Below are 23,892 nucleotides of genomic sequence, written 5' to 3'. Positions count from 1 at the left end.
TTATTAATGATCCCAATAAAATAACAGTGTTCAAACTTTTTAACATATGATATTCATAAGGCGTAATTTTGTTTCTCGTATTCATTCGAATCCGGTGGACAGGAACCGGTTCTCATCCATACGAAAAAAACTATGTCTAGCATCGTATTATATCCAGTTTTCTACGAATACAAAAATGTACAATTATAAAAACCAGTTTTTTTAGTCCGTTCCTTTGGCACCTCGAGGCTAAAAACTGGTTTTAATCTTATATCTTTTAATCTATATCCGAGGAAAGCTGTTTATAATACGATGCGAGAAATAACTATTATCATATTTTAAGGTATATTGTCTTATCCCTGGAGAAATATCCTAGGACATCTTTTCTATTAAAAAGGCTATCCACTTATTTCCGTTTGTAAGAGAAACAATTATAAAACTGAAACATGTATAATATACCTACAAAATATTAGATAATTATATTATCAAAATGTTATATTAATTCTAGTAATTTAATTGAAAATATGAACAATTTCATAATATACAAATATAACAGATTAAAAAATAAATAAACATATGAGCAAAATACTGTTAACCATAATAAATGCTTTGCATACAGGGATAAGCCAATGAACATTGAACAATAAAGTAACCATGCTTCTACATTATTTGCGAATGTGGTAGCCTTTAAGTTTTTTTTGTGTAACTTGCTTTAATACAGATATCCTATGATTCACAAATTTTTTGTGTATCTTATTAGAAAATATTAATAAGAAAATATCAAAATGCAATGTATTTATTTAGAATTTGATTACATTTATCCTAATCAACAAAATTTCTTTATGTCTATTATGTGATAAATAAATATGTAATATCTAAGTTTATAACAACCTCTTTCCCCTACCCGAAGCTTAAGATCTCGGATATTAATGGTCATATAGAGTTGCACTTTTCGCTGAAGTTTTGCAATTGTCTTGGGGTGGTTTTAGACTATTTCCTGACCCCCCCCCCCCCCCCCCCTAAAAAAGAAACTAGTAATGAACAACAAATAAGATGAAAGACTTGAGTTGTTGGGTTGTTGGGTAACCCAACTTTTAATTAAATCCACCTTCAAGAATATTTTTGCTCTGGCTGTCCTCTTCCATATCAAATTCCGGCCCCTTTGGCCGCTTTCGGCGATGGCGGCGGTTGGCAAGTTGGCGGTACAGCTCATAGCCCATCAGTAAAACTCCTCCAGATCTATAATTAAACAGACGTTATTAAAAAGATTTTGTTGCAACACCAATATGTTATTTTTGGAACTCAATTATAAACTTCTACAATACTACCTATTGGGTTTTATATCTTACTTCTGAAAAATAAGATCTAAAAAATGGAGGAAAATATTGTGAATTTAAAATATTTTTTTTTTATACCACCTTAATTTTATATACAATTTCGCTTATTAACATAAGAACTAGAACACCATTACTGAAAAGGTGGCCACATGGGGGCAGCAAAAACACTAACAAAAAAATCTCTACCTGTCCCACGCATTAATGACCGCTCCTCGCTGAGCAAGATTCTTCAGTGAGTCGTTCAGCACGTAGATTTGAAACTTTCTTCCTTTCATCTTTTTCACCTTCTCACTTAAAGCTGAATATTCTCCCTAAAACAAAAATTAAAATTAAATTTTCATGATATGTGTTAATGTTTTTCACATAATTTCTTTCAAATCTATGGATCATTTGGAATTTATCAAATTTTCTTAAACAGAAAAAAAATATAGTTATTACCTCTGCTGGAAGCCAGTAATTAAATTCTGCCAGCCAATTCTGGATTGTGTTAATTGGTACTATACACAATACCTGAATAAAATATATTTGAAAGATTTTTTCTCGTATTCACTCGAAACCGGTGGATTAGAACCGGTTCTCATCCTTACAAAAAAAAACTATGTCTAGCATCGTATTATATCCAGTTTTCTACGAATATAAAAATGTACAATCATAATATTAATACCAGTTTTTTAGCCCGTGCCTTCAACATCTCGGGGCTCAAAAAAACTGGCTTAAATCTTAAATCTTATAATTGTGTATTTTATATGAGCGGAAAGTAGTTTACCATTCGATGCGAGAAATAACTATTCCTTTTTTTTACTACAACTCCAAGGAACTTGTGAATTAAAAGGTATAATTCCAAAAAGGTAATTTTTAAAAAAATTAGACAAAAATCATAATTCCAATACTTAAAATATGGAAATTCTGTATGTTTTAGTAGTTGGATATAATAGGAGATAAAAGGGATGCAAGTTAATCTGCTCAATATTCTTCCCGCAGTAAATTAGTCTTTTTGTGATACCAAGAAGATAAAAAAAATTACAAAACTGTATAAAAAATCAGAGCATTGTTTAAAAGTTTTGTATAAAAATAATTTAATGATCAATTACAAAATAGAAAATAATAGATTTGTTGTTTGGATTATCTGTAGAAAAATATTATAAAATCTGTTTTTATTATTTACATTATAGTTTTATAACTAAATAATCAATAAAATAAGCGTATTTTTTATTTATGAAAAAGATCGAGCCTTTCATAATGTAGATATTTTAGCTTTTTACTTTTCCGTCAATTATAATAAACTGACTGGTAGAAAATCTTATAGAAAGAGTTTTTTGTTCAGTTATCATATCATTGTCCCTGTTTAATGTTTAGTTCTAGTAGCACATACCTTTTTTGTGTCTGTATTTTCCAAGAAAACATCAATGAAAGAAATTATCTAAAAACAAAAACAAAATTATTTTTTTTTATTCCCCAGTAAATTTAAAATAAAGAGATTTTTCAAAACAAAAGGACGATATGGAATATAACAGCATAGGTGTTAATCTAAATAATATGATATACTTAATAGCTTTTAATTTTAAAAAATCATGAAGCAATTCAAGCTACCAAATAATTCAAAGTCTTATACAAATCAAATCCAACAAACCAAAGATTAATGTGATACAAATCAATTTGATCTTTAAAAATTACAAAAAAAGACTTTTAGTGCTATGTATCACTGTCGTTTAAAATGGGACTTATAGAAAAGCTTTGCTACAATAAAAATACTAATTTTATACCTGTAAAGTTTTGCCCAATCCCATGTTATGTGCCAGAATACAGCCATACCCGGGACTCTCTTTGTACCTAATTAAAAACAATATTTTTATGAGGAATTATATGTGACTGAACTTATTAACAAGTATGGTAAGCTTTTTTGTCTGTAACGAAATATCTTGCTAACCCCTGAACCGATATGTATCTCCTTTAGAGTGTAGCTTCTCATGGTGTTGGGAAGGTTTTGGGGGAGGGTACCATCATCCTCCCAAATACACCTTGAAAAAAATCACCGCTTCACTTTTTTTCTTCTTTTTGAAACTAAAATTTAAATTGGGGGGTTTGTGTCCACCCCTCTAGGGACATAGCTGCTAGTACTTAATATAGACAAGAATATTTATTAAAACATAACAAAAATAAAAATTCACGAAGTTGTATTGTAATATTGATTTTTCATATTTTATAAAAGGTTATAAAATATGCTTATATATTCTATTTTTGAAAATTACTTAAAGAGAATAATAAGCTTAATATTGTTTCAAAAAAACATTATTCACCTTGATGTGCTTTCAATAATGTTATCATACAGAAATCTAAGACCTCCAATCTGAAAAAAAGGAATTTTATTTAAGTATTTCACTTTTTTGTTCGATTTAGGTAAAATAGACCTACCAAGGATTACTCATGCAAAATTTCAGATCGAAATTCGAATTCTAAATTCCATTTATACATTGATTACGAGATGGTTGCATTACCCCCCCCCCCCCTTTTTTTAAGTATGCGAAAATGATTCTTAGGGGACATAAATATTTTTTTTTAATAGAGAAGCATTTTTAAACCAAAATACCCAAAAATGGAATAGGTAGGGAAACTGCAACTGCAATATTTATTAACTAGCGGCTACGCCCCTAGAAGCCTCTAGGGGCACTGATAGGAGAGGGAAAAGTCGACTTCATCCCATTTTAAATTTTAGTTTCAAAAGAGTTAAAAATATTTTTTTTTTTGGGGGGGGGGGGTAAAGACACCCTCTCCAAAAAAAGTTTAAAACCTTCCCAAGACCTATAAGAAGCTTCACTGTAATGGAGAACAACATCGGTTAAGCGGTTAGCGAGATCCTTCGGGACAGACAAATAATGCTTACTACTTTATATAATAGGATAGTTTCAAACTTTCAATATATTTAACATTGTAACTATCTAAAGCTTCGTTATTTCAATTCAATTGTAACTATCAGCCCCTTTTCAGATTAAAGGTACAAAAACAACCAATAATAATAATAAATATAATACCTGATGTGGTTTAACCATTTCTCCTAATTGTGGGGCAAGAAAAATATCCTAAATAATAACATTATAATTATTATGGTTTCACAGCCAACACAAATATTCTATACATTCTCAAATAATGTACATTGTACAATTACATAAACAAAAAACAACAATTTATTTAGAAAAACTTTTTTTTTAGAAAAGGCATAAAAGGGTATCCCCTACAACTTGAAAACCCTAAAATTAAATCGGTATAAAAAGATTACTTGGTCCGTATCTGGATGTCTGATATTGATGAGAACTTTCCCATCCTTGTTGGGGACATTGAGAGCATCATTGACATGCATGCCACTGTTGTTGGGATCCTCCTCCTCCTTTTCCTCCTCTACGTCAGTGACAAGGGCAGCGTACACCTCCTCGTCAGACATGCTTTCTATAATGGTAAGAGAGATTAAGAATAGTTATTTTTCGCATCGTATTATAAACAGCTTTCCGCGGATATAAAATGTACAATTATAAGAACCGGTTCTTATCCACCGGATATTAATCGGATTCGAATGAATACGAGAAAAAAAAACATTATAAGATCATTCTTAGGCAACTTCATCCAATTTTTGTTCCTAAATCGTTACACCGGCATTTACCGTTTACTTTAACGTTATCAATTGACTCTCCTTCTACTGAATGGATTAATCTTTGAATTATCTACTCGTTATGATCATAGACGTACAGACAAACTAGGTTAAAGAGTAGCTTCACTACAAAATTTGCTTTTTACCTTTGTGCTTCTGTTGGCTAGATTCCATCTGTTGGAGCCGACTTAGACGCAGCTTTTCAGCCGCGTGTGCCTCTTTGGTCTGCGGATTTAACTGCGCAACCGACAACACATCTTTGATGTTCTTACGCGTGTTGCGCACCTTTGGCTGATTAGCGGCTGCTGAGCCGTTAACGGCTGCGCCGTTTTGTTTACCATTGACACTTGAAAAAGCACTGTCTGTTTTCTTGCGCGGTGCAACACCGTTCTCAATTTCATCATCGCTGAGGTCAACGCTAGCTTTGCGCTTGCGACTGTTGACCGCCGGCTGCACAGGCGGGTCATCCTCCAGCGCGCTGCCGGAACACGACGAGGATAAGTCCATGGCACCGCAAGAGTCGTATCGCTCCTCGCCGCCGTCGTCAGTTGCGGCTAGAAGACGTTTCTGGTGGTGGCTTAGCCTCGCACCATTGTCAGGCTTCAGGCGAAGGTCCATGGCACCTGAAAAAAATATATTCTTTTAAAAAAGTTTCGTAAATGCATACATGATAGGACAAAATTTCATTGGACAAAAATTAATTTATCAACCAGTGTCCTACAATAGAAGACCCACAATAAAGATATCTGACATAAACATATAAAATGTTGATTTTTTTTATTTTATTCATAAGGACCTAGTGAATATTAATATAGTAACTTGATGTACTATCTTTTATATGGCAAAATATAATAACAAAACAATATTACTGACGTTTTTTCCTTATTAATTATAAATACACCTATATTAGTAATATTTAGACTTGACCCCGATTAATGAGTTGTGGATTAATGTGGAATAACAATATGCAAAGTTTAAATCTAGAAAAATCTTGCTATATTGAAATTTTAAGTAACTTCACTCTTTGTCTTTTTAAAACTTTCTCTTAGTTACAAGGATGTAGGATACAGAATCTACAAAAAAATATAACCCCCCCCCCCCCTAAATAATATTAATCAAGGAAAACTATATTATATGTTTCAAAAATAATTTCTTTAAATAGCTTGCCCTTCCTATCCCTGCGTGGTTTCAGCTGATTTTATTCACGGAAAGGGAAGAGTTATGTCAAAATAAATCATTAGCTTAGATTTAATAAGTTTCTTCTTCAACGAACAACATTGGATTTTAAAACAGAAAGGGTGAAATTGAATAAGAATATTTGTTATTTTTTTTGTCAATTATTTATCAGAATATTGATCTGAATCTGTGGCCACACCGAGATTATTTTACGTAAATGCACTTATGAAAGATTAAAATATTTTATAACTGTGTAAACGCTAAATAATGTATGTGGGTTTCATCCGTAGCTATTCTATTATTCACTCAAATTGTCTGTTTGTTTGCGCTAGTTATTCATTAAGTTTTACACAACAGTACTGAATAATAATTTACTGTTCTTTTTCAATTAAACATATATATTTGTATCTCATATTTCTCCCCGCTTATTTTAGAGAAATCACTTTTGTTTAAATATGAATTATTGTTTATAGATAGAAATATTAATCTTATAAAACATATTTTGTAACAAGTATTAATATTTTTGTTGAGTGGGCTAGGTACTTGTTAGCAAATATTACAAATAAGTTATTTAACAGTTTATGTCATCGTATTCATATTAGTGCAGATTTTCAGGGATTTAAGGGGTTAAGACAAAGACCGATAAATGAATAAATTTAATGGTGGAAAAGTGTGAACACTGATAGTTCGGAACCAACCAATCCAAAAGTACCAAAGTTTCCGAGGCAATAAATAAGATGATGAAGTGGTTATAAAACTTTGGGTACTAGGGTAATTTACAGTCTAATGAACCGTCTCTCAATGAATGATATTGTTTAATCTTCAAATAGTGTTCTATATGTTATATAGATGTAAAGGCTATGTAAATCTTAATTGAACATTTTCTGGAGAAAATTTTGTGTTTGGAAATTAGAGGTTCGAAACCGGACACGAAAACAAAATATAATGAGATCTATATTAGCATCATGTAACATTTAACTTAGGATAAAACGAATTATAATAATTTTATCAAATTACTTTTTCTTATCTTAACGCGTTATGCCCGTATGCAGCCTTATTTAATGTTATTGTTATACATTATCTTTCTTAGATCACGTTAATCTAACTTTAACATCACGCGATTAAAAACTGTTCTTACAAAATATTTCTTTCAATAAAACAAGTGTGACTAAATACATATCATGTAGTTCAAATCTTTATGCATAACTATCCATTGTTATTTTCTACAACCCAATCAAGATTCATAGTTGCTCAAACCCCCCCCCCAAAAAAAAAAAAACTTTCTATGTAAAAGAATAAAAAAAACATTTTATAAAATTTAGTGAGCCTTATGATTTCGAGTCCATTTGCCCCCCCCCCCTCTTTAAAAAGCTCAGATAAACAAAACTTCCAAAAGAAAAATTTAAAAAACAGAATTTCGAATACAAAGCTGTAATTATAAAGCTGTTTTTCTTTAAAAGTTTGTTAATTATCATAAGTTAGTTATTTCGATTTTAAGTAATTTTACTATTGAAACCGTAATTATCAAGTTTTATCAAACATATTTAATTTAATTCATATGTACCGTATGACATAAGATTAAGGTTTTTTTTTAATGCAACCATCTCGTAATCAGTGAGCAAATGGCACTTACAATTCGAATTTTGATCTGGAATTTTGTATGAGTAATCCTTGGTAGGTCTATTTTCCCTAAATTGAACAAAAAGTTGGAAAAGTAACGGCTAACGGCTGGCGGCTCAGCAGTTTAGCCATTTTTAAAACTATTTTCAAGGGAAATCATCACGAAATCTATCTCCACATAATACTCTATGCTGCTCCAAAACGTTTTCAAACGGTTCTAGCAGCTAGTTGCTAGTACTAGAAATCTAAAAATGTTTTTGTTAGTATCATTTCACATGATTTAAAGCAAAAATATGTTTCAAAAAGTTGATTCCTACATAATTTATGGCAGATTTGCCCTAAAAATAGCCAAAAAACAGCTAAACGGCTGAGCCGTTAGCCGTTACTTTTTCAACTTTTTGTTCGATTTAGGGAAAATAGACCTACCAAGGATTACTCATGCAAAATTTCAGATCGAAATTCGAATTGTAAGTGCCATTTGCTCACTGATTACGAGATGGTTGCATTAAACCCCCCCCCCCCTTAATTCAATATAGCTTACTAGCGGCTACGCCCCTAGAGGCCTCTAGTGGCACTTTGAATGTTTTTTTTTATTTAAAATATCTAATTACAGCAATAATTGGTTTATGTTTCGTTGGAGTCTCTTTTTCGAGAGGGGTAATTTTTTTCTAGGGGCGATTTCTCCTGATAGGGTGGTGGTACCCTCCCCCAAAATAGTTATAAACCTTCCCGGGACTTATGAGAAGCTACCCTGTTAAGGAGAACCCGATCGGTTCAGCGGTAAGCGAGATCCTTCGGTACAACTACAAACACACAAACACACAGACATCCTGTTACTTTAGTATAAGGACTAGCGGCTACGCCCCTAGAGGCCTCTAATGGCACTTGAGGAGGAGAGAGTCGAATTTAATAATTCAATTTCTTATTTTAAATTTTTAAAAGAAAAAGTAAAAAAAAATTTTTTAGGGGGGGGGATTTTTCATTTTTTATGGGTTGGGGGTGTCCCACCCGCCAAGAAAATAGTTATAAACCTTCCCGGGACCTATGAGAAGCTACCCTGTTAAGGAGAACCCGATCGGTTCAGCGGTTAGCGAGATCCTTCGGTACAAACATACAAACACACAGACACACAAACATCCTGTTACTTTATTATAAGGATATCATAAACATTAAACAAGGATGACATCTTATCATGCAAAAAATGTAAAAAAAAATCATACACTTAGGTGTATAAATTTTTTAGTCTTAAACAAATGAAAGATAATTTACTTATTTAATTTAAAATAAATCTTCAAATCTACAATAGTTTTTTTTCCTCAACTTTTTAAACATGCAAGTATTTCTATTTTGACTACGCACAATGTAACATTTTTGATTAAAATGGATTAATATGATATATTATAGAAATTTTAATATGCTAAAACTGTTTTCCAGTTAGTAAATTAGTCATGCTGTAAATCTGTAACATTGTATTTTTTGGCGAATAGTTATAATTTGCACTCAGACTCAACCTTTTCTTGTATCATTATCCATTTTCTAACTTATAATATTAAGTAGCAAGGGTTTTTGTCTGAAGCTAAAGATCTCGGAAATTGCTTTTCTGTGTGGGTTGTACATTTCAGGGATGCTTTAAAATGTCTGCATCATGGGTTTAATTATTTTTCTGGAATATTCCGCCCTCCAGAGAGGCTAGGGACGAAGTATCTAGTGATGAAAAGATATGACATATCTTACGACTTTTTATCTAGTTTATCCATTTCTAAAACTTTCATTCTTTATAAGTATTTCTGTACAAATTTACTTGAACCACGTACTATCATAATAATTTAAAAGATACAAAAATACTGCACGTGATAATGATAAATGATTATACTTTCAAATTATCCTAAAAGTTCTAATAACATGATGTAAGTAAAAGAATCTTCATATAATTCAAATGTAAATAATCAAAAGTTTAATTTAAATTTTCCAAGAAACATATATATTAATGGCTCATTGCATTTTGTCAATTTTTGATGTAGGAAGGCACATCCTTAGAAAATCTATGAAAACGTGACGACAGGTTGTTGCTACACGTGACTGTAAAAATGCCTCTCCGCATTACTTGCCACTTTCTCCCGCCTTTTTTGCATGAACCCCTAGTGTTCCCACTTCTTCACTGCCTTCTAATACATGCCTCCTGCTTTACAACGGAGTTCCTACAGTCCAACTAAAATTTAAATGTATTTTAAGCATTTTATTCACATCTTTACTTGCTTGGCAGACTAAAATAAATTATTTAGCTTCTAAACAAGGACAAACATTTCCATAAGTAACGCAGCAATAACAATAAAAAAATTTTATGGATGTAAATATGAGTGATAGAAAAATTTATAATACAACAATGAATGTGAAATTTTTCCGATTTTTCTAGAATAATACGTCTAATTACAATAGAAACAAGGATGACAACATCCATAAAAGCGAAGCACTGAAACGGTAGGACAAACGGACATTAACACTTGTATAGTGTCTGAACTGAATAATCAGAATATAAAAGTATCGAAAGAGTCGAATCAAAATTGTAAGTGAATTTGTTGAAAAACTGCTTGATACAGGATAATGTTTTAGACATACTTACATTTTTAGGACTTGATTATAGAGTTGCTTCGCTTATAACATTATACTTTGTTGTCCCAGGAATCAGTATACCAAAAATCAGATCAATCGGATTATTAGATCACATAAAAATTTGTTGTTAAAAAAGTAAAAAAAAAACAACATGTTTAAATTGGACGTACAGACATTTTGGTAATGATTATAGAGTTGCTATGCTTTCTAAATCGTACCTAACTACTAAAGGAATCACCATGCAAAATTTGAAATCGATAGGACAATTCTAACATGCCTAAATTAATGAAAAGAGCTATCCGTTACGGACGGACGGACCGACCCTAATTATAGAAAAGCTTCGCTTTTAAAAAGTTAGAAATGTTTCTTAAGTTAATTGTAGATTTGAATTTATTTTACAAGAATTATTTGTTGGCTGACTGACAATGTATACAAAAATATCCTTATAAAAGTTCTGCAGTTTTGTATGAAAATGCTTTTACAACAACAGCCTGGAAATATCGATCCTCTTTACATCACCAAAAAGGAAAACATTAGGTATACAAAATTACTTTTACATAATTTTCATAAATTTTTTTGTGGGGGTATTTTATACTTTGCTTTAATAGTTTTGTTCAACAAGGCATTGAAATTTAAGGCACATGGTTGTAAAAAGTTCTGTTAAGTATTGAATACATAATAGTAAACATTATAAAGGATATTGTAGGCTGACTCAGCGATGTGAGTTTTAAGTCACGTTTAACAGAAATAACTGATTCTTAATAATTTATTTCATTTAAATACAAATAACATGAAACAAACTATAATATTTTTGGATTTTTATGTTAAAATACAGAAAATTATAAAAGAGTCCACAAATGCGGAACTAGCTTAATCATTACTTAAACGTAGGAAAATATGCTATCTTACATAAGTTACATGAAAATATGTTATTTTTTATCAGTATTGATTATTTTTAATATGTACTATATCAGCTCATACCAATAACGAAATTAATTCAGAAGAAAATCACGAAATCTATACGTGTTTTTCAGCTGTCGTTGGGGGGCAACACATCGTAAAATTGACGACTTCTACATTTGCCCCCCAAATATTATTTTAGGTACTATATGTGAAGATGAATTCTCCGCCTATATTTCCTCCCATGAAAATAGCTCAAAACCTCAACAGGTCACTTAAAATGTCCTGAAACAACAGCAGAACTCTTTTGTTAAATCCTTGCCGAGAACTTTTGCTTCAGGTTAAAACCTATTGTCTAGCAACTTTGAACATTTTACAGACAAACAAGTATTTTTTAAGGTAGGTGCGCTCCGAAAATACCCATTTCTTTGAGAAGCATGAATTTTAGTTTGTGCAGCGGAGTGAGTGAGGTAATGAAAAAAAAATGAACACATGACAAATTTATACAATTTCATATTTTAGGAACCAAGACACGTGACTATTACATATTAAACATTCACATTATTTTAGAAAAGTATTATAGAAACAGGACAATATACAGGACAAGCATTAAACAAAACAAAAAGAAGGCTATCAACAGGACAGGCAAGGAGTTCAGCCTTTACAAATTAGTATTGCCATTAAACTAACCAACGGCGGCATGCCTTTTACAAAAGGGATCTGTAATTAAAGGGGATTAAGAGGACAGAAAAATATCCCAAAAATATCCTTAAAAAGACTTAAAACCAACCCAGCACAATAAAAAGGATAACTCAATCAGTTCAGAAGTTCTTTAGCTTTAGACAAAACAAATAGAATAGTTGAAATGGGCGAATGGCAAAGACATTTGTTTATGTAAAACATTTAAATCATTAAAGAAAAATAAACTTTTGTCTTTATTTATTTAAATCAATATGGGAAACATTTTAAATACTAACCAGATCTTAAAGTATTCGTGATACAAAGATATTACATTGATTTATAGCAACGCGTGGAGGTTTAGAAAATAGTACATTTTATTTTTGCATCACTATTACCTATATTGGTCTTAGTATGTCAATTATTCAAGAGTTGTGGCAACTCTATTGGTATAATCAGAAAGTCAGTATGAAAATAAATTCTAGAATAAGGTATTTTTATTAGTTGATTTTGGAGACTTAAGTGAATTTTGGTTGGTTGTTTCATGAAGTTGAGTGTTCGAACGTTTCAACCACTAGTTTTAATTTACAGAAGGAGTAATTTTGTGTATTGTCATTGGGGATGCACATCAATTTATCGGCCATTGTATTATCCCTTTAGATCACTGAGATTTTATGCTTACAAACACGTTTTTATTCTTATTTTGATATTTTGTAACTTACAGATAAATAAACAAGTTGATATAAAAATAAACATGATTGACTGGGAAATTTGGCAGTAGCAACTATCAAATAAATTAGAAATTAAAGGTAGGTAATCTTTTATTCATTATAGAAAAATCAAACTTTTATCTAAAATAATTTTTATCCCGATTTTGTGTTATAACTTGTTTCTTTTTTACTCAATTTAAAGTATTTTTTTTATCACTGCTTTAATTAAAAAGGATTCTTTGAATATTGATCTGGAGGGATAGGGCAATTAACAATGAAGGGAGGAGTAGGTTGCGCTAAAAATCCGTAAAGATGCGAGTTTTAAGGCTTAAAAACAGTAGTAGAACGATAATATTCACAAAATATGTGTATTTCATATTGAAAAGAACTATAGACAAAAAAAATTTTCTTTAAAGTTAACATAAATATTTATCGTTCTACTACTGTTTTTAACTTAAAACTCACAACCTTTACGGATTTTTAACGCAACCTACTCCTCCCTTTATGTACATCCCCAATGATTATGATAAAATTCCCCTTATATAGATTACAATTTTTTTTATCAAAACTTTTAACACTGCTAGTTTAAACCAACCAATCAAAATTTAGTTGAAGAAAAAAATGTTTTTAGCTAACGAATAAGAGTAATACCATTAAAATAGTTTGACAAAAAAAATGAGAATTCAGTATAAAGCAAATAAGCTTTTAATTTGAATTTAGAAACCTTTCTGTTTAAAAATAATCATCAAAATATTAATATTTGCAATTTAAAGAAATGGTCTTGAAATAGTCAATAATAAAATTGTGATGATTTATATCAATAATTTACAACTATAAACAAAATAAGCTTACTTAGAACTATTTCATTCCTGTTCTTCTTAAAATTTTATATTTAAGTAAAAACCACGTTTCGTAATTTGTTCTTTGAGAGCATTTTTAATAGGAAATAATATTATATAATGGCTACGTTCTCTAATATATAAAATATACGGAGGCTCCCAATATTATTCTCTCGTTTACTCTATTTTCCGTTACAAAAGTAATCTTACACAAAGCTTAAGTAACAGATTTTGTAATAAATCCTCCCCCGCAGTATTTACTTAGAGTAATATTTAAATCTTTTTATTGAAGAAAGCTTTTTGCTTTTAGGATCGTTCCGTATAACAGTCAGTAATGAAGTAGAATAGTCCTATTCATTTTAAACTATGTAATAGTTGAAAGCTATATTTGACACAATTTTATTCTGACGTCTAACAATATAATCAAGTCTTTAAATGTAGGCAAGATCTTATTATGTATCCTGTATTTAAGCAAATTTGAGACAAATTTTCAAAGATTTTTTTATTCAAAATACTTTTAAAAAAAGCATTTTTTTTTTAAGATGTGAAACTCTATAACTTCATGTTCGTCACGAGCTATTAGATTTATACCTTTGCTTTAATGAATGTTGTCATCTTTGTTCTAATTAAGTTTTATAATATTTGTCATATAAAAGCAGGGGTTAATATTTCTTAAAAGAATAAAAAAATAGTTTTTAAAATTCAAAATACTAACATAGCGTGTCTACCTAGACCTATCTGTCTGCATTGTTTTTTTTTTTGTTTTTTTTGGGGGGGGGGGGTGGTCGCCTTAAACCACTCCCATTGGTTCAGTCCCTAGAATATAGAAGCCCTAAAGCAAAGATAACAACAAAAACAGATAAAGAACAAAATAACTATCACAAATATACATTCCTGGAGTATTTAAATATCTTATTAAATAAAACGCTTAACTACTTTAAATATTTATATTTTTCCGCGTCTATACTATTTCAATTCATTCATTTTTTGTTTCTGTATTAACTTTTATTTTTCTGTTTTAAGGATTCTATAAGAAAAATACTTTTTATCAAAAAGGAAAGACAGAAAATATGTCAATGGTTTATAAAAAAAATGCCATTGTTAGGTAGGTAGGTTTCTTTGAAATACAATACACGATGAGAATAATTTAGAAAAGGACAATTATTGGTCCATTTCTTGTTATATAAACATTACAAAAAAGTAGGTATTTACGGGCAAAAAAAATGCTGCAACGTTTTAGAAAAATAATAGGGGACATGCAATTAACTCGACTGCTATATGAGATAGTTAAAAAGCTATCTTTAATCAAAACATCTTATAAAATATAGAAAATAACTTAATTTAAAGGGGGGGGGCGAAAGTGACACTTTTTGAAACCAAAACTAAAAGTCAAAGGAACTCAACTAAAAAAAGAGTTACAGGTCTGACATTTTGCATGGCAGTTGCTTTATAGGGGTACAATATGGAACTGTGAAGAAACGGCGGCGCAACCGCCGAAAACCGCCGAGAAAAGGCAACAAAAATTACGGCGGGAAACGGCGGTTTTCGGCGGTTGCGCCGCCGTTTCTTCACAGTTCCATATTGTACCCCTATAAAGCAACTGCCATGCAAAATCTCAGACCTGTAACCCTTTTTTTAGTTGAGTTCCTTTGTTGACTCTTAGTTTTGGTTTCAAAAAGTGTCACTTTCGCCCCCCCCCTTATATTGACTTAAAGAAGGGGAATTACCTATGTAATCAAGGTACAGATGATTAAGATTTAAAATATCATGTATTTTAGAAAAATTGTAAGTATTTCGTTATAGAAAAAACATATTTTTACCAAGATTTATATTTTGATCTGAAAATATACACCTTAGACGTCCAAGGGAGGGGGCAAAGGAGTGTTACCCCCTCCTGACACATTTTTTACCCCCAAATTAAAAAAAACCAGTAGATTGCCTCTGAAACCCCCAATTTACCCCCCTTAATTGACTGCTTGACAGTTCTTAATATGCACCCCTGTTTTCTGGCTATATACATTATACATCCCTGTTTTGATATGCAAATGCTTGCAACTCCATGCACCACCACTCTATTACGACTCAGGTCAATAACTTTACAATACTTTCAAAAGCAGATATTCAAAATACATCAAATCTAGTCAAAAGTACTCAGAAATAATGTTTAAAGTATGATATTAATGTACAAAATATTTGAATTTCACATAAATTAATCTTCAAAACTAGGTTAATGAAAATTAATTAACTATGTATATTATATAAAAACTTAACAAATACCTTAAAGGATTATGATATCTAAGTTTAAAGATACTCAATAATAATGATGTGAAGATCTCCTACCCTTTTATACAGGACTCACTCTATTAAGGAGAAATAAACAGTCATCTGTTTTTGTATCTTATATAAAAGTATGTAGTTGTTGTATAAATAAAAATAAAATTCCTGTATAATACAAAAAAAGATGGAATAAAAATAAACATACTTGTGTTTGGGTCCGAGGGTGCAGAGTTCAAATCCGTCATTGCAGACACCATAACTATAAAAATGATTATAAATAGGACACTGTTATTATTATTAACTTTGTTCTATCACTTTCTATAGTAGCTGTTATATTACATTTTCATACAATTCTTGGTTTTTTTGTTCACTTAGATCAAAAACAGCTGATTTATTTGTATTTTTCTATAACAAACACTACAATATCAGAATAAAAAGCCTAAAGGCCTGTTATTTCAGGCGCTGTGAAAATATTGTCCTAGGCCTTTCCAGTGATGATCTGATTAGAGCAGAATCTATAACACTGTAGTCTGTAAGTAAATGTAAACTTGATGCGTGTGTGTGTTTGTGTGGTGTGTGCCCTTTCTCTTCCAGTGATGTTTACCTCCCTTTTCTGCTAGAACCTCCAACATTCCCCCTCACACAAAAATACCTCTCTATCATGTTTCTCATACAAAAAAACGTCTTTTAAACAAAACTAAAAAATCATAAAGTTTTAAACAAATAATTTAGAACAAAAAAGTTGTTAAAATTAATTTTTTAAAGTTAAAATAGGTAGTAAATAAAGTTACCCTCGCTATCTTATATAAAATTAGAGGCGGTATGTTTATGAGGAGAAAAGAGAAAGAAGAGAGAAAAGGGGGAGTGGACAAGGCTCTGTAAAACTTACGCAATATCGAATGTAAAGGAAAGACCCCCTCGACACGGGTTTGTGTACAGAGTTATATAACACTAATACCTAAAGCTGTCGTTCCTTCGTACGTCCACCCCGAGCAGCGAGCAAACATCCCATTTACATATACCCCCCTCCTTTTTTGCTCCTAAGACTTCTCTCCGGCCCCCCCTAGATTTTCCCTTTTTTATGAAATGGAATTATATAATTATAATTCTTATGGAACCGAGTATTAAGGCTAATAATTTTCACCAAACAAATAGGATAGAATTTAGAGTGATATAATTGCAAATACGGACTGATAGATTAGAAAAAGTAATTACATTCAACCAATAGTTGAGAATGTGTACAGTATAATATAGATACATAAACGTGAACTCAAAAATTCTGAAATTAAACAAAACAAAATATTGATCTTTTAAAATTTAATTCTAAAACGTTTAGATAACAAAACTAGATTTAAAATAGCAAAATTAAAGCATAAAATAAAGACAAACAAGTATGACAACATCCTAAGTAGCGAAGCACAAATATTATGGATGGATATCCGGAAAAAATTAACTTTATTGCAGTTTCATAAAAAAAAACATTAAACTAAAAAATCACGAAACCTTATAAGATTTATAACGTGAAATCTAGGAATCGATCTAGCACCTCAGCAAATTACCAAATCTTAATGAAACTTTGTGGGGATATGTAAATTGTGAAATTATTTAATCCCTAAAAATATCAGCCGTCTATCTAATATAGGAGTAAAGAAAAGGGGGGGGGGGGGGGGGGGCGTAATGACATAAGTTCTTAAACCGTGAGCAAAATGGTCTAAATATTTAGCTAGACCCTTCAAACTTGGTATATAAGCCTGGTCCTATAGGTATTACATCTAAATGGCAAAAAATCCAAAAATTTTATTTTTAGGTTAGGTTAGGTAAAAAAATACCCTGTGGAAATGGGGTTTTTAGGCTTTTTTGGTCTTTTTTGATGTGGAAACTTGCCTGAAATTGTGTTTTCTTTGGTTTTAACTTAAATACACTGTATCTATTCATATGGACATTATTTAAGATGATTCAGCAAGCCGGGGACCGACCTAAGGGGGCTAGGTGGGTGGCCCGCAGGGGTTAAGTGCATTTTTCCCAATATATATGTTGTGATACAACAAATTATAGGTTTTTTAGGCCAAGGAACTCAAACTCAGAAATAAAATAAGCATTAGACTAATCTGAAGCTAGCCCCAGCTGGCTAGGTTGGTGGCCCGCAGGGGTTAAGTGCATTTTTTCCAATATATATCTTGTTATATATTAAAACATAGGTTATTTAGGTCAAGAAACTCAAATTCTGAGCGAAAATTAGGTTAATTAGCATTAGACTAACCTGAAGCTAACCCCCCCGGGCTAGGTAGATTTTCCACTGGGCTTAAAAGCATTTACCTAACATAACCTAGAAACTTACTTATATTTTCACAGGTTTTTTTCTTAAATAAACTGTGTCTATTATTGAGGACTTTATTTAAGATGATCCAGCAAGTCGGGGACCGACCCCAGCGGGCTAGGTGAGTGGCCCGCAGGGGTTAAGTGCATTTTTCCCAATATATATGTTGCGATACATCAAATTATACGTTTTTTAGGTCAGTTAACTCAAATTCAGAGCTAGAATTAGCATAAGACTAATCTGAAGCTAGCCCCAGCGGGCTAGGTTGGTGGCCCGCAGGGGGTTAAATGCATTTTTTTCCAATATGTATCTTGTTATATATCAAAATATAGGTTTTTAAGGTCAAGAAACTCAAATTCAGAGCTAAAATTGGCATAAGACTTACCTGAAGCTAACCCCCGCGGGCTAGGTAGATTTTCCACAGGGCTTATGTGCGTTTTACCTAACCTAACCTAACCTAGAAACTTACTTATTCTTTTTGTTTTTTCCTTGAAATAACTGTGTCTATTAATGAGGACATTAAGACTTGCAGGCAACCCACCTAGCCCGCTGGGGCTAGCTTCAGATTAGTCTGATGCTTTTATTAGCTGTAAATTTGAGTTTCTTCACCTAAAAAACCTATAGTTGGATGTATGACAACACATACTTTTAAAAAAATGCATTTAACCCCAGAGGGACACCCCCCTAGCCCGCTGGGGTCGGTCTTCGACTTGCTGGATCATCTGAAATGAGGTCCTCATGAATGGACAGTTTATTTGAGAAAAAAACCTTAAAAAAAATATTAAATATAAGTTTCTAGGTTAGGTTAGGTCAAATGCACTTAAGCCCTGTGGGCAACCCACCTATCCCGCTGGGGTTAGCTTCAGATTAGTCTAATGCTTATTTCAGCTCTGAATTTGAGTTCTTGACCTTTAAAACATATAGTTGGATGTATGACAACACATACTTTTAAAAAAAATGCATTTAACCCCTGCGGGCCACCCACCTAGCCCGCTGGGGTCGGTCTTCGACTTGCTGGATCATCTGAAATAAGGTCCTCATGAATGGACAGTTTATTCTAGAAAAAAAACCTAAAAAAAATATTAAATGTAAGTTTCTAGGTTAGGTTAGGTCAAATGCACTTAAGCCCTGTGGGCAACCCACCTAGCCCGCTGGAGTTAGCTTCAGATTATTTTAATGCTTATTTTAGCTCTGAATTTGAGTTCTTTGAACTAAAAAACATATCATTTGATGTATCACAACATATATATTGGGGGAAATGCACTTAACCCACCCACCTAGCCCCCTGGGGTCGGTCCCCGACTTGCTGAATCATCTTAAATAATGTCATTATGAATAGACACAGTATATTTATGTTAAAACCCTAAGAAAAGGCAATTTAAGGTAAGTTTCCACATCAAAATAGACCAAAAAAAGGCTAAAAACCCCATTTCCGCAGGGTTTTTCTTACCTAACCTAATTTGCCATTTTGATGTAATACCTGTAGGACTAGGCTTATATACCAAGTTTGAGGGGTCTAGCTAACCCCAACCAATAAGCAAATCTCAATAAAACTTGATAAAGGTATGCCTAATATGAAAGTATTCAATCCCTGAAAATTTCAACCGTCTATGTTGAAGAGGAGTTGAGAAAATCATGAAAACTTAAAAATGTAGGAATCGATCTAGTACCCCAACCAACTGACGAATCTTAATGAAACTTGGTGAAAATATGAAGACTGTTAACATAATTAATCCCTAAAAATTTCAGCTCTCTATCTTTTATAGGAGCCGAGAAAATCACGTTTCCCCTTTCTGTCTTGGACGGACAGACGGACATTTCGAATTATAGAGTAGCTTGGCTACTAAAAAACTATCCACCTATCTAGCTATAATCACAGAAATGTCTGAATCATGGACAGAAAAAGAAGTTTCGGGTTTCGGCGTATTTAAAAGTAGCTTTTCTCCTATTTCTAGCACCGGGGGGGGGGGGCGGCATTAACCCTGCGGGGTAATCATTAACATTTACCTAACCTAACCTAATCTAAAACAACCTTTCAAAAACTACTGTGAAAATGCGACGAAACCCACAACTTCGTTTTCTTTTTATGACCTTAATTAACTATCTATAATACAAAGTAGAAAGATGTCTGTCCATCTGTCTGTCCGTCTGAAGCTTAAGATCTCAGTAACCACTGAACCGATTGGGCTCTACTCTTCAGGGAATATACCTACTGGTCCTGTGATGGTTTTAAGCTATTTTCTTGGGGGGTGGGACACCCCCAACCCCCCCCCCAAAAAAATTTTTTTTTTTTTTTTAAATTTTTCTTTTTAAATCTAAATACGAAAAATTAGGTTGATCAAACCTCTTGGGGCAAAGCCCCTAGAGGCTAGGGGCGAAGCCGCTAGTGACATCTCATAAAGGATTAAAATATACAGAAGAAACTTCACAAAAAATATCGTCTGTTTATCATGAATGCAGTTGAGGAAACCCCGCATCTCGCCGTGCATATTAAGGAGGATTAACCCAGTATATTTTTAAAAGCGAAGCTTGTCTATAATTAGGGTCGGTCCGTCCGTACGTCTGTACGTCCGTCCGAGATAGTTAGCTTTTATTCGTTAATTTAGACATGTTAGAAATGTCCTATCGATTTCAAACTTTGCATGGTGATTCCTGTAGTAGTTAGGTACGACTTAGAAAGCGTAGCAACTCTATAATCGTTACCAGAATGTCCGTACGTCCATTTTAAACATGTTCATTTTTGTACTTTTTTAATAAAAATTTTTTATGTGATAAAATCATCCGATCGATCTGATTTTTTGATTACTGATTCATATTACAATAAGGTACAATATTATGAGCGAAGCATCTCTATAATCAAGTATTAAAAATGTCAGTATGTCCTTAAACAGAATTCTGTATTTAAGAAGTTTTGCAACAAAACGTATAATTTTGTCAAATCTTTTAATTTCATATTTTGTATATTTAGTTCTGACACTCAACAAAAGTTAATGTTCGTCTCTCATATCGTTTCAGAGCTTCGTTTTTATGGATGTTGTCATCCTTGTTTTTTAAAAAACGTTGACTATTATTATAGGGGTCCTAATGATGGAAAAGACAATGGCCAATTAATTAATGTACATTGTACAACACATCCCGAATTATGATACACAAAATTACCCCTTCTGTAGATTACAATTAGTAATTGAAACGTTTGGACACTCAACTTTATGAACAAACCAATCAAAATTCAATAAAGTTTCTAATCATAAAACTTTGGGGACCAGTGCAATAAGCAGTATAATGTTCCCTCCAACCCTGACTATAGCAACACAATTGGCAGGTAAAAAATATTATATGATAATTGATATGACTACATCATGTTGCTTCAACTATTTCAAGTGTCATTAAATGGCATGGGTAGTTTTGGCATACACGGTTAAAAAGCATATTCCCTCTTTTAAAACTTGTTTTCAGCGTATGTAACTAGAAGCTTTACTAATTTTTAAAACATATTTTTGTTTAATATCTACAAATAAATACTCATTTGTTCCAAGGTAAATATTTTGATATACTATCACCGGGTACAGTTACTAACAACATATGGTCAGACCTTTATATTAGGTCCCAAGGCACTTACAACAAATCTATGGCAGTCTGGAAGTCCTAAATGTGTATGGTAAAAAGTTGCGTTTGTTTTGGGCATAGGCATTTCCCCTACTCTCACTATAGATATTGCGGATCTAAAAAAAACAACAGTAGGTATAACATTTAACGTCTTTTAATTATGATGAGGTTCGAACCTAACACCCTCCCAACGACAAGCGGATGCGCCACGGACTTAGCTACAGCCGCGCGGGTTCCTTTTGAAATCAGGCCAGGCCGTTTCAGAGCCTTAGATGACCATTTTGCTGATTATCAAGATATAAATTTTTATTACATAAAAATTATAATACTTAATCCTTTTGTGCAGTTCCTGAGCCATCCTTTTTAAAGATTATGCAACTCTAGATTATATTCCAACGTGCCTGGAATTATATAACTAGGAAATATTACTGAGTTATAGAACTTTCATTTATTTACTATTGAGAGATACAACACAACGGATGCGTACCTGACATCTAGGAGTTACGTATTCGAAGTTGGAGGAAGGGGTCGGTAAATGGACTTAAACTTATAGTAAGATTCCTTAAAATTGAGAACTTAATCGGTTCAGTAGTTATTGAAATCATAGGCTTAATAATACAAGTGGCTACAGTCCTATCATCTAGTGGCTTTATATTTGAAGAGGCAGAAACAAAAGCTTCAACCATCCCAAGATTTAAATCTTAAAATTTAGATTTATTTCTGCTGGATTAAAACCAGTTTTGATAAATTAACTGAACAAAATGTATCGTATTGTATTATAAATATTTGTATAAGATATTGAAATCACAAGATTATTGCCTGTATACTGTTGGCCAATAAATTTTCTATCCACGGACAATTGTCCTGAATGATTAATTAATTTCTAATTTATTTCATATAATGTAAATTATGTACATTAGCTGTTTTGACTGCCCATAAATATTTGAATTATTTTTTTACTGGGGAATTGGGGTGGACAAAAAATAAAAACCATTACAAACCTTCCCATAAAATTTGAAACTTCAACGAAAAATCTTACTGGACACAAGAACATACATAAATCCACTTAAACCCTACAAAATAAAAGCATGTTATGCAATTCCATTAGTAGTACTAAAACACACTGCTCATGAACATTTACATCCTTGTTATGATTATGCAACTGTATAGAAAACATAAATGTGCCACCTGTGCCAAACAATGTATGCACAGCTCTCCTGTATACAAAATCAGGGATTGAACCCCAAGAGGGGAGGGGGGGGGGGTGATTTTGATTTTATGCCTTAATTTTTAAAAATCAGGTGAATTTGTTTTTACCCTCCCCCCTCCATATAAATTTCACCCCTGCGGTAAACATTTGGAGGGTCGGGGGGAGAATATTACTCACGAGCCAATATACCATTCTCAAATGATACCCCCCCCCCCCCCATTCAAAATAAAAAGACTAGTCCTCAATAGTACAATGGACGGTAAATTAATCTCTCCCCCCACCAAACAAATAATTCTTATCGTTAATTTGACCATGGTAAAATTGTCCTATCGATTTCGGACGTGGTAAATGGTTCCTTCAAAGGTTAGGTACAATTTAAAAAGCGTAGCAACTATATGATGGTTAACCAGAAAGTCCGAAAGTATATTTAAAACATCTAGATAATTTAGGTCTTTATTTTGACAAAAATGTATATGTATATGATTTGATGATTCTGTAATTAGAATTGTTATGGATATTACCTACTTTAAGTAGCAAATATCTTCAGTATTTGTAAATGAGGATTGTCAATGTAATTGTAGTCAGTTAAGTTCAACTCCTTGCGAATTATGACTTGACGGATATTCACATGTCAAAGAGTAGCTACGCTACTAAAAAACAAACAAAAATACCTGAGATATTTTACCGTATTCCTTTACATTTTTTGTTCATATCCTATAGAAACCTAAATTTATTATATTTATCTGCAATAATTGTATAACAGTTAATTCAATGTACAAATAAAATATGTTAGTAAAATTCAAGAAAATTATTTTTTTTTGGCATCTAACTGTAAAGCAAAAAATATTAGAAAAAATCGTCCAACTTAACAAATTAAGGATGAAAAAATGTGGGAAGGGACAGTGTCTAATCTTTAAATCCTAGGGAAAAAATTAAAATCTTCTTTTAAAATGTTTAGTACGAAAAACGGAAATGAAAATTATAGAGATATTT

General features: G+C 32.1%; 1 protein-coding gene across 2 annotated transcripts in view; it reads right to left on the bottom strand.

The window, feature by feature from the left end:
• LOC145317251 (helicase ARIP4) overlaps positions 1–23,649 on the bottom strand; it is a 38,719-nt gene extending 15,070 nt beyond the window's left edge. The window contains exons 1-11 of one of the 2 annotated variants that reach the window (XM_080158244.1): positions 23,571–23,646; positions 15,972–16,025; positions 5,103–5,579; positions 4,591–4,757; positions 4,346–4,393; positions 3,614–3,663; positions 3,080–3,146; positions 2,689–2,736; positions 1,755–1,826; positions 1,503–1,627; positions 1,088–1,218 (exon numbers count right to left, since the gene is read on the bottom strand). In XM_080158244.1, the coding sequence (XP_080014370.1) occupies positions 1,088–1,218; positions 1,503–1,627; positions 1,755–1,826; positions 2,689–2,736; positions 3,080–3,146; positions 3,614–3,663; positions 4,346–4,393; positions 4,591–4,757; positions 5,103–5,579; positions 15,972–16,023 (1,237 nt within the window). In that variant the 5' untranslated portion in view covers positions 16,024–16,025; positions 23,571–23,646. Of the gene's footprint in view, positions 1–1,087; positions 1,219–1,502; positions 1,628–1,754; positions 1,827–2,688; positions 2,737–3,079; positions 3,147–3,613; positions 3,664–4,345; positions 4,394–4,590; positions 4,758–5,102; positions 5,580–15,971; positions 16,026–23,570 lie in introns of both variants that reach the window. The other variant, XM_080158245.1, reaches the window with a different exon arrangement.
• Positions 23,650–23,892: the final 243 nt, after the last annotated feature.

Source organism: Acartia tonsa, chromosome 4 (assembly GCF_053477335.1).
Source record: "Acartia tonsa isolate MP-2025a chromosome 4, ASM5347733v1, whole genome shotgun sequence".
NCBI lineage: Eukaryota > Metazoa > Arthropoda > Copepoda > Calanoida > Acartiidae > Acartia > Acartia tonsa.
This window is presented reverse-complemented; position numbering and strand designations above follow the sequence as displayed.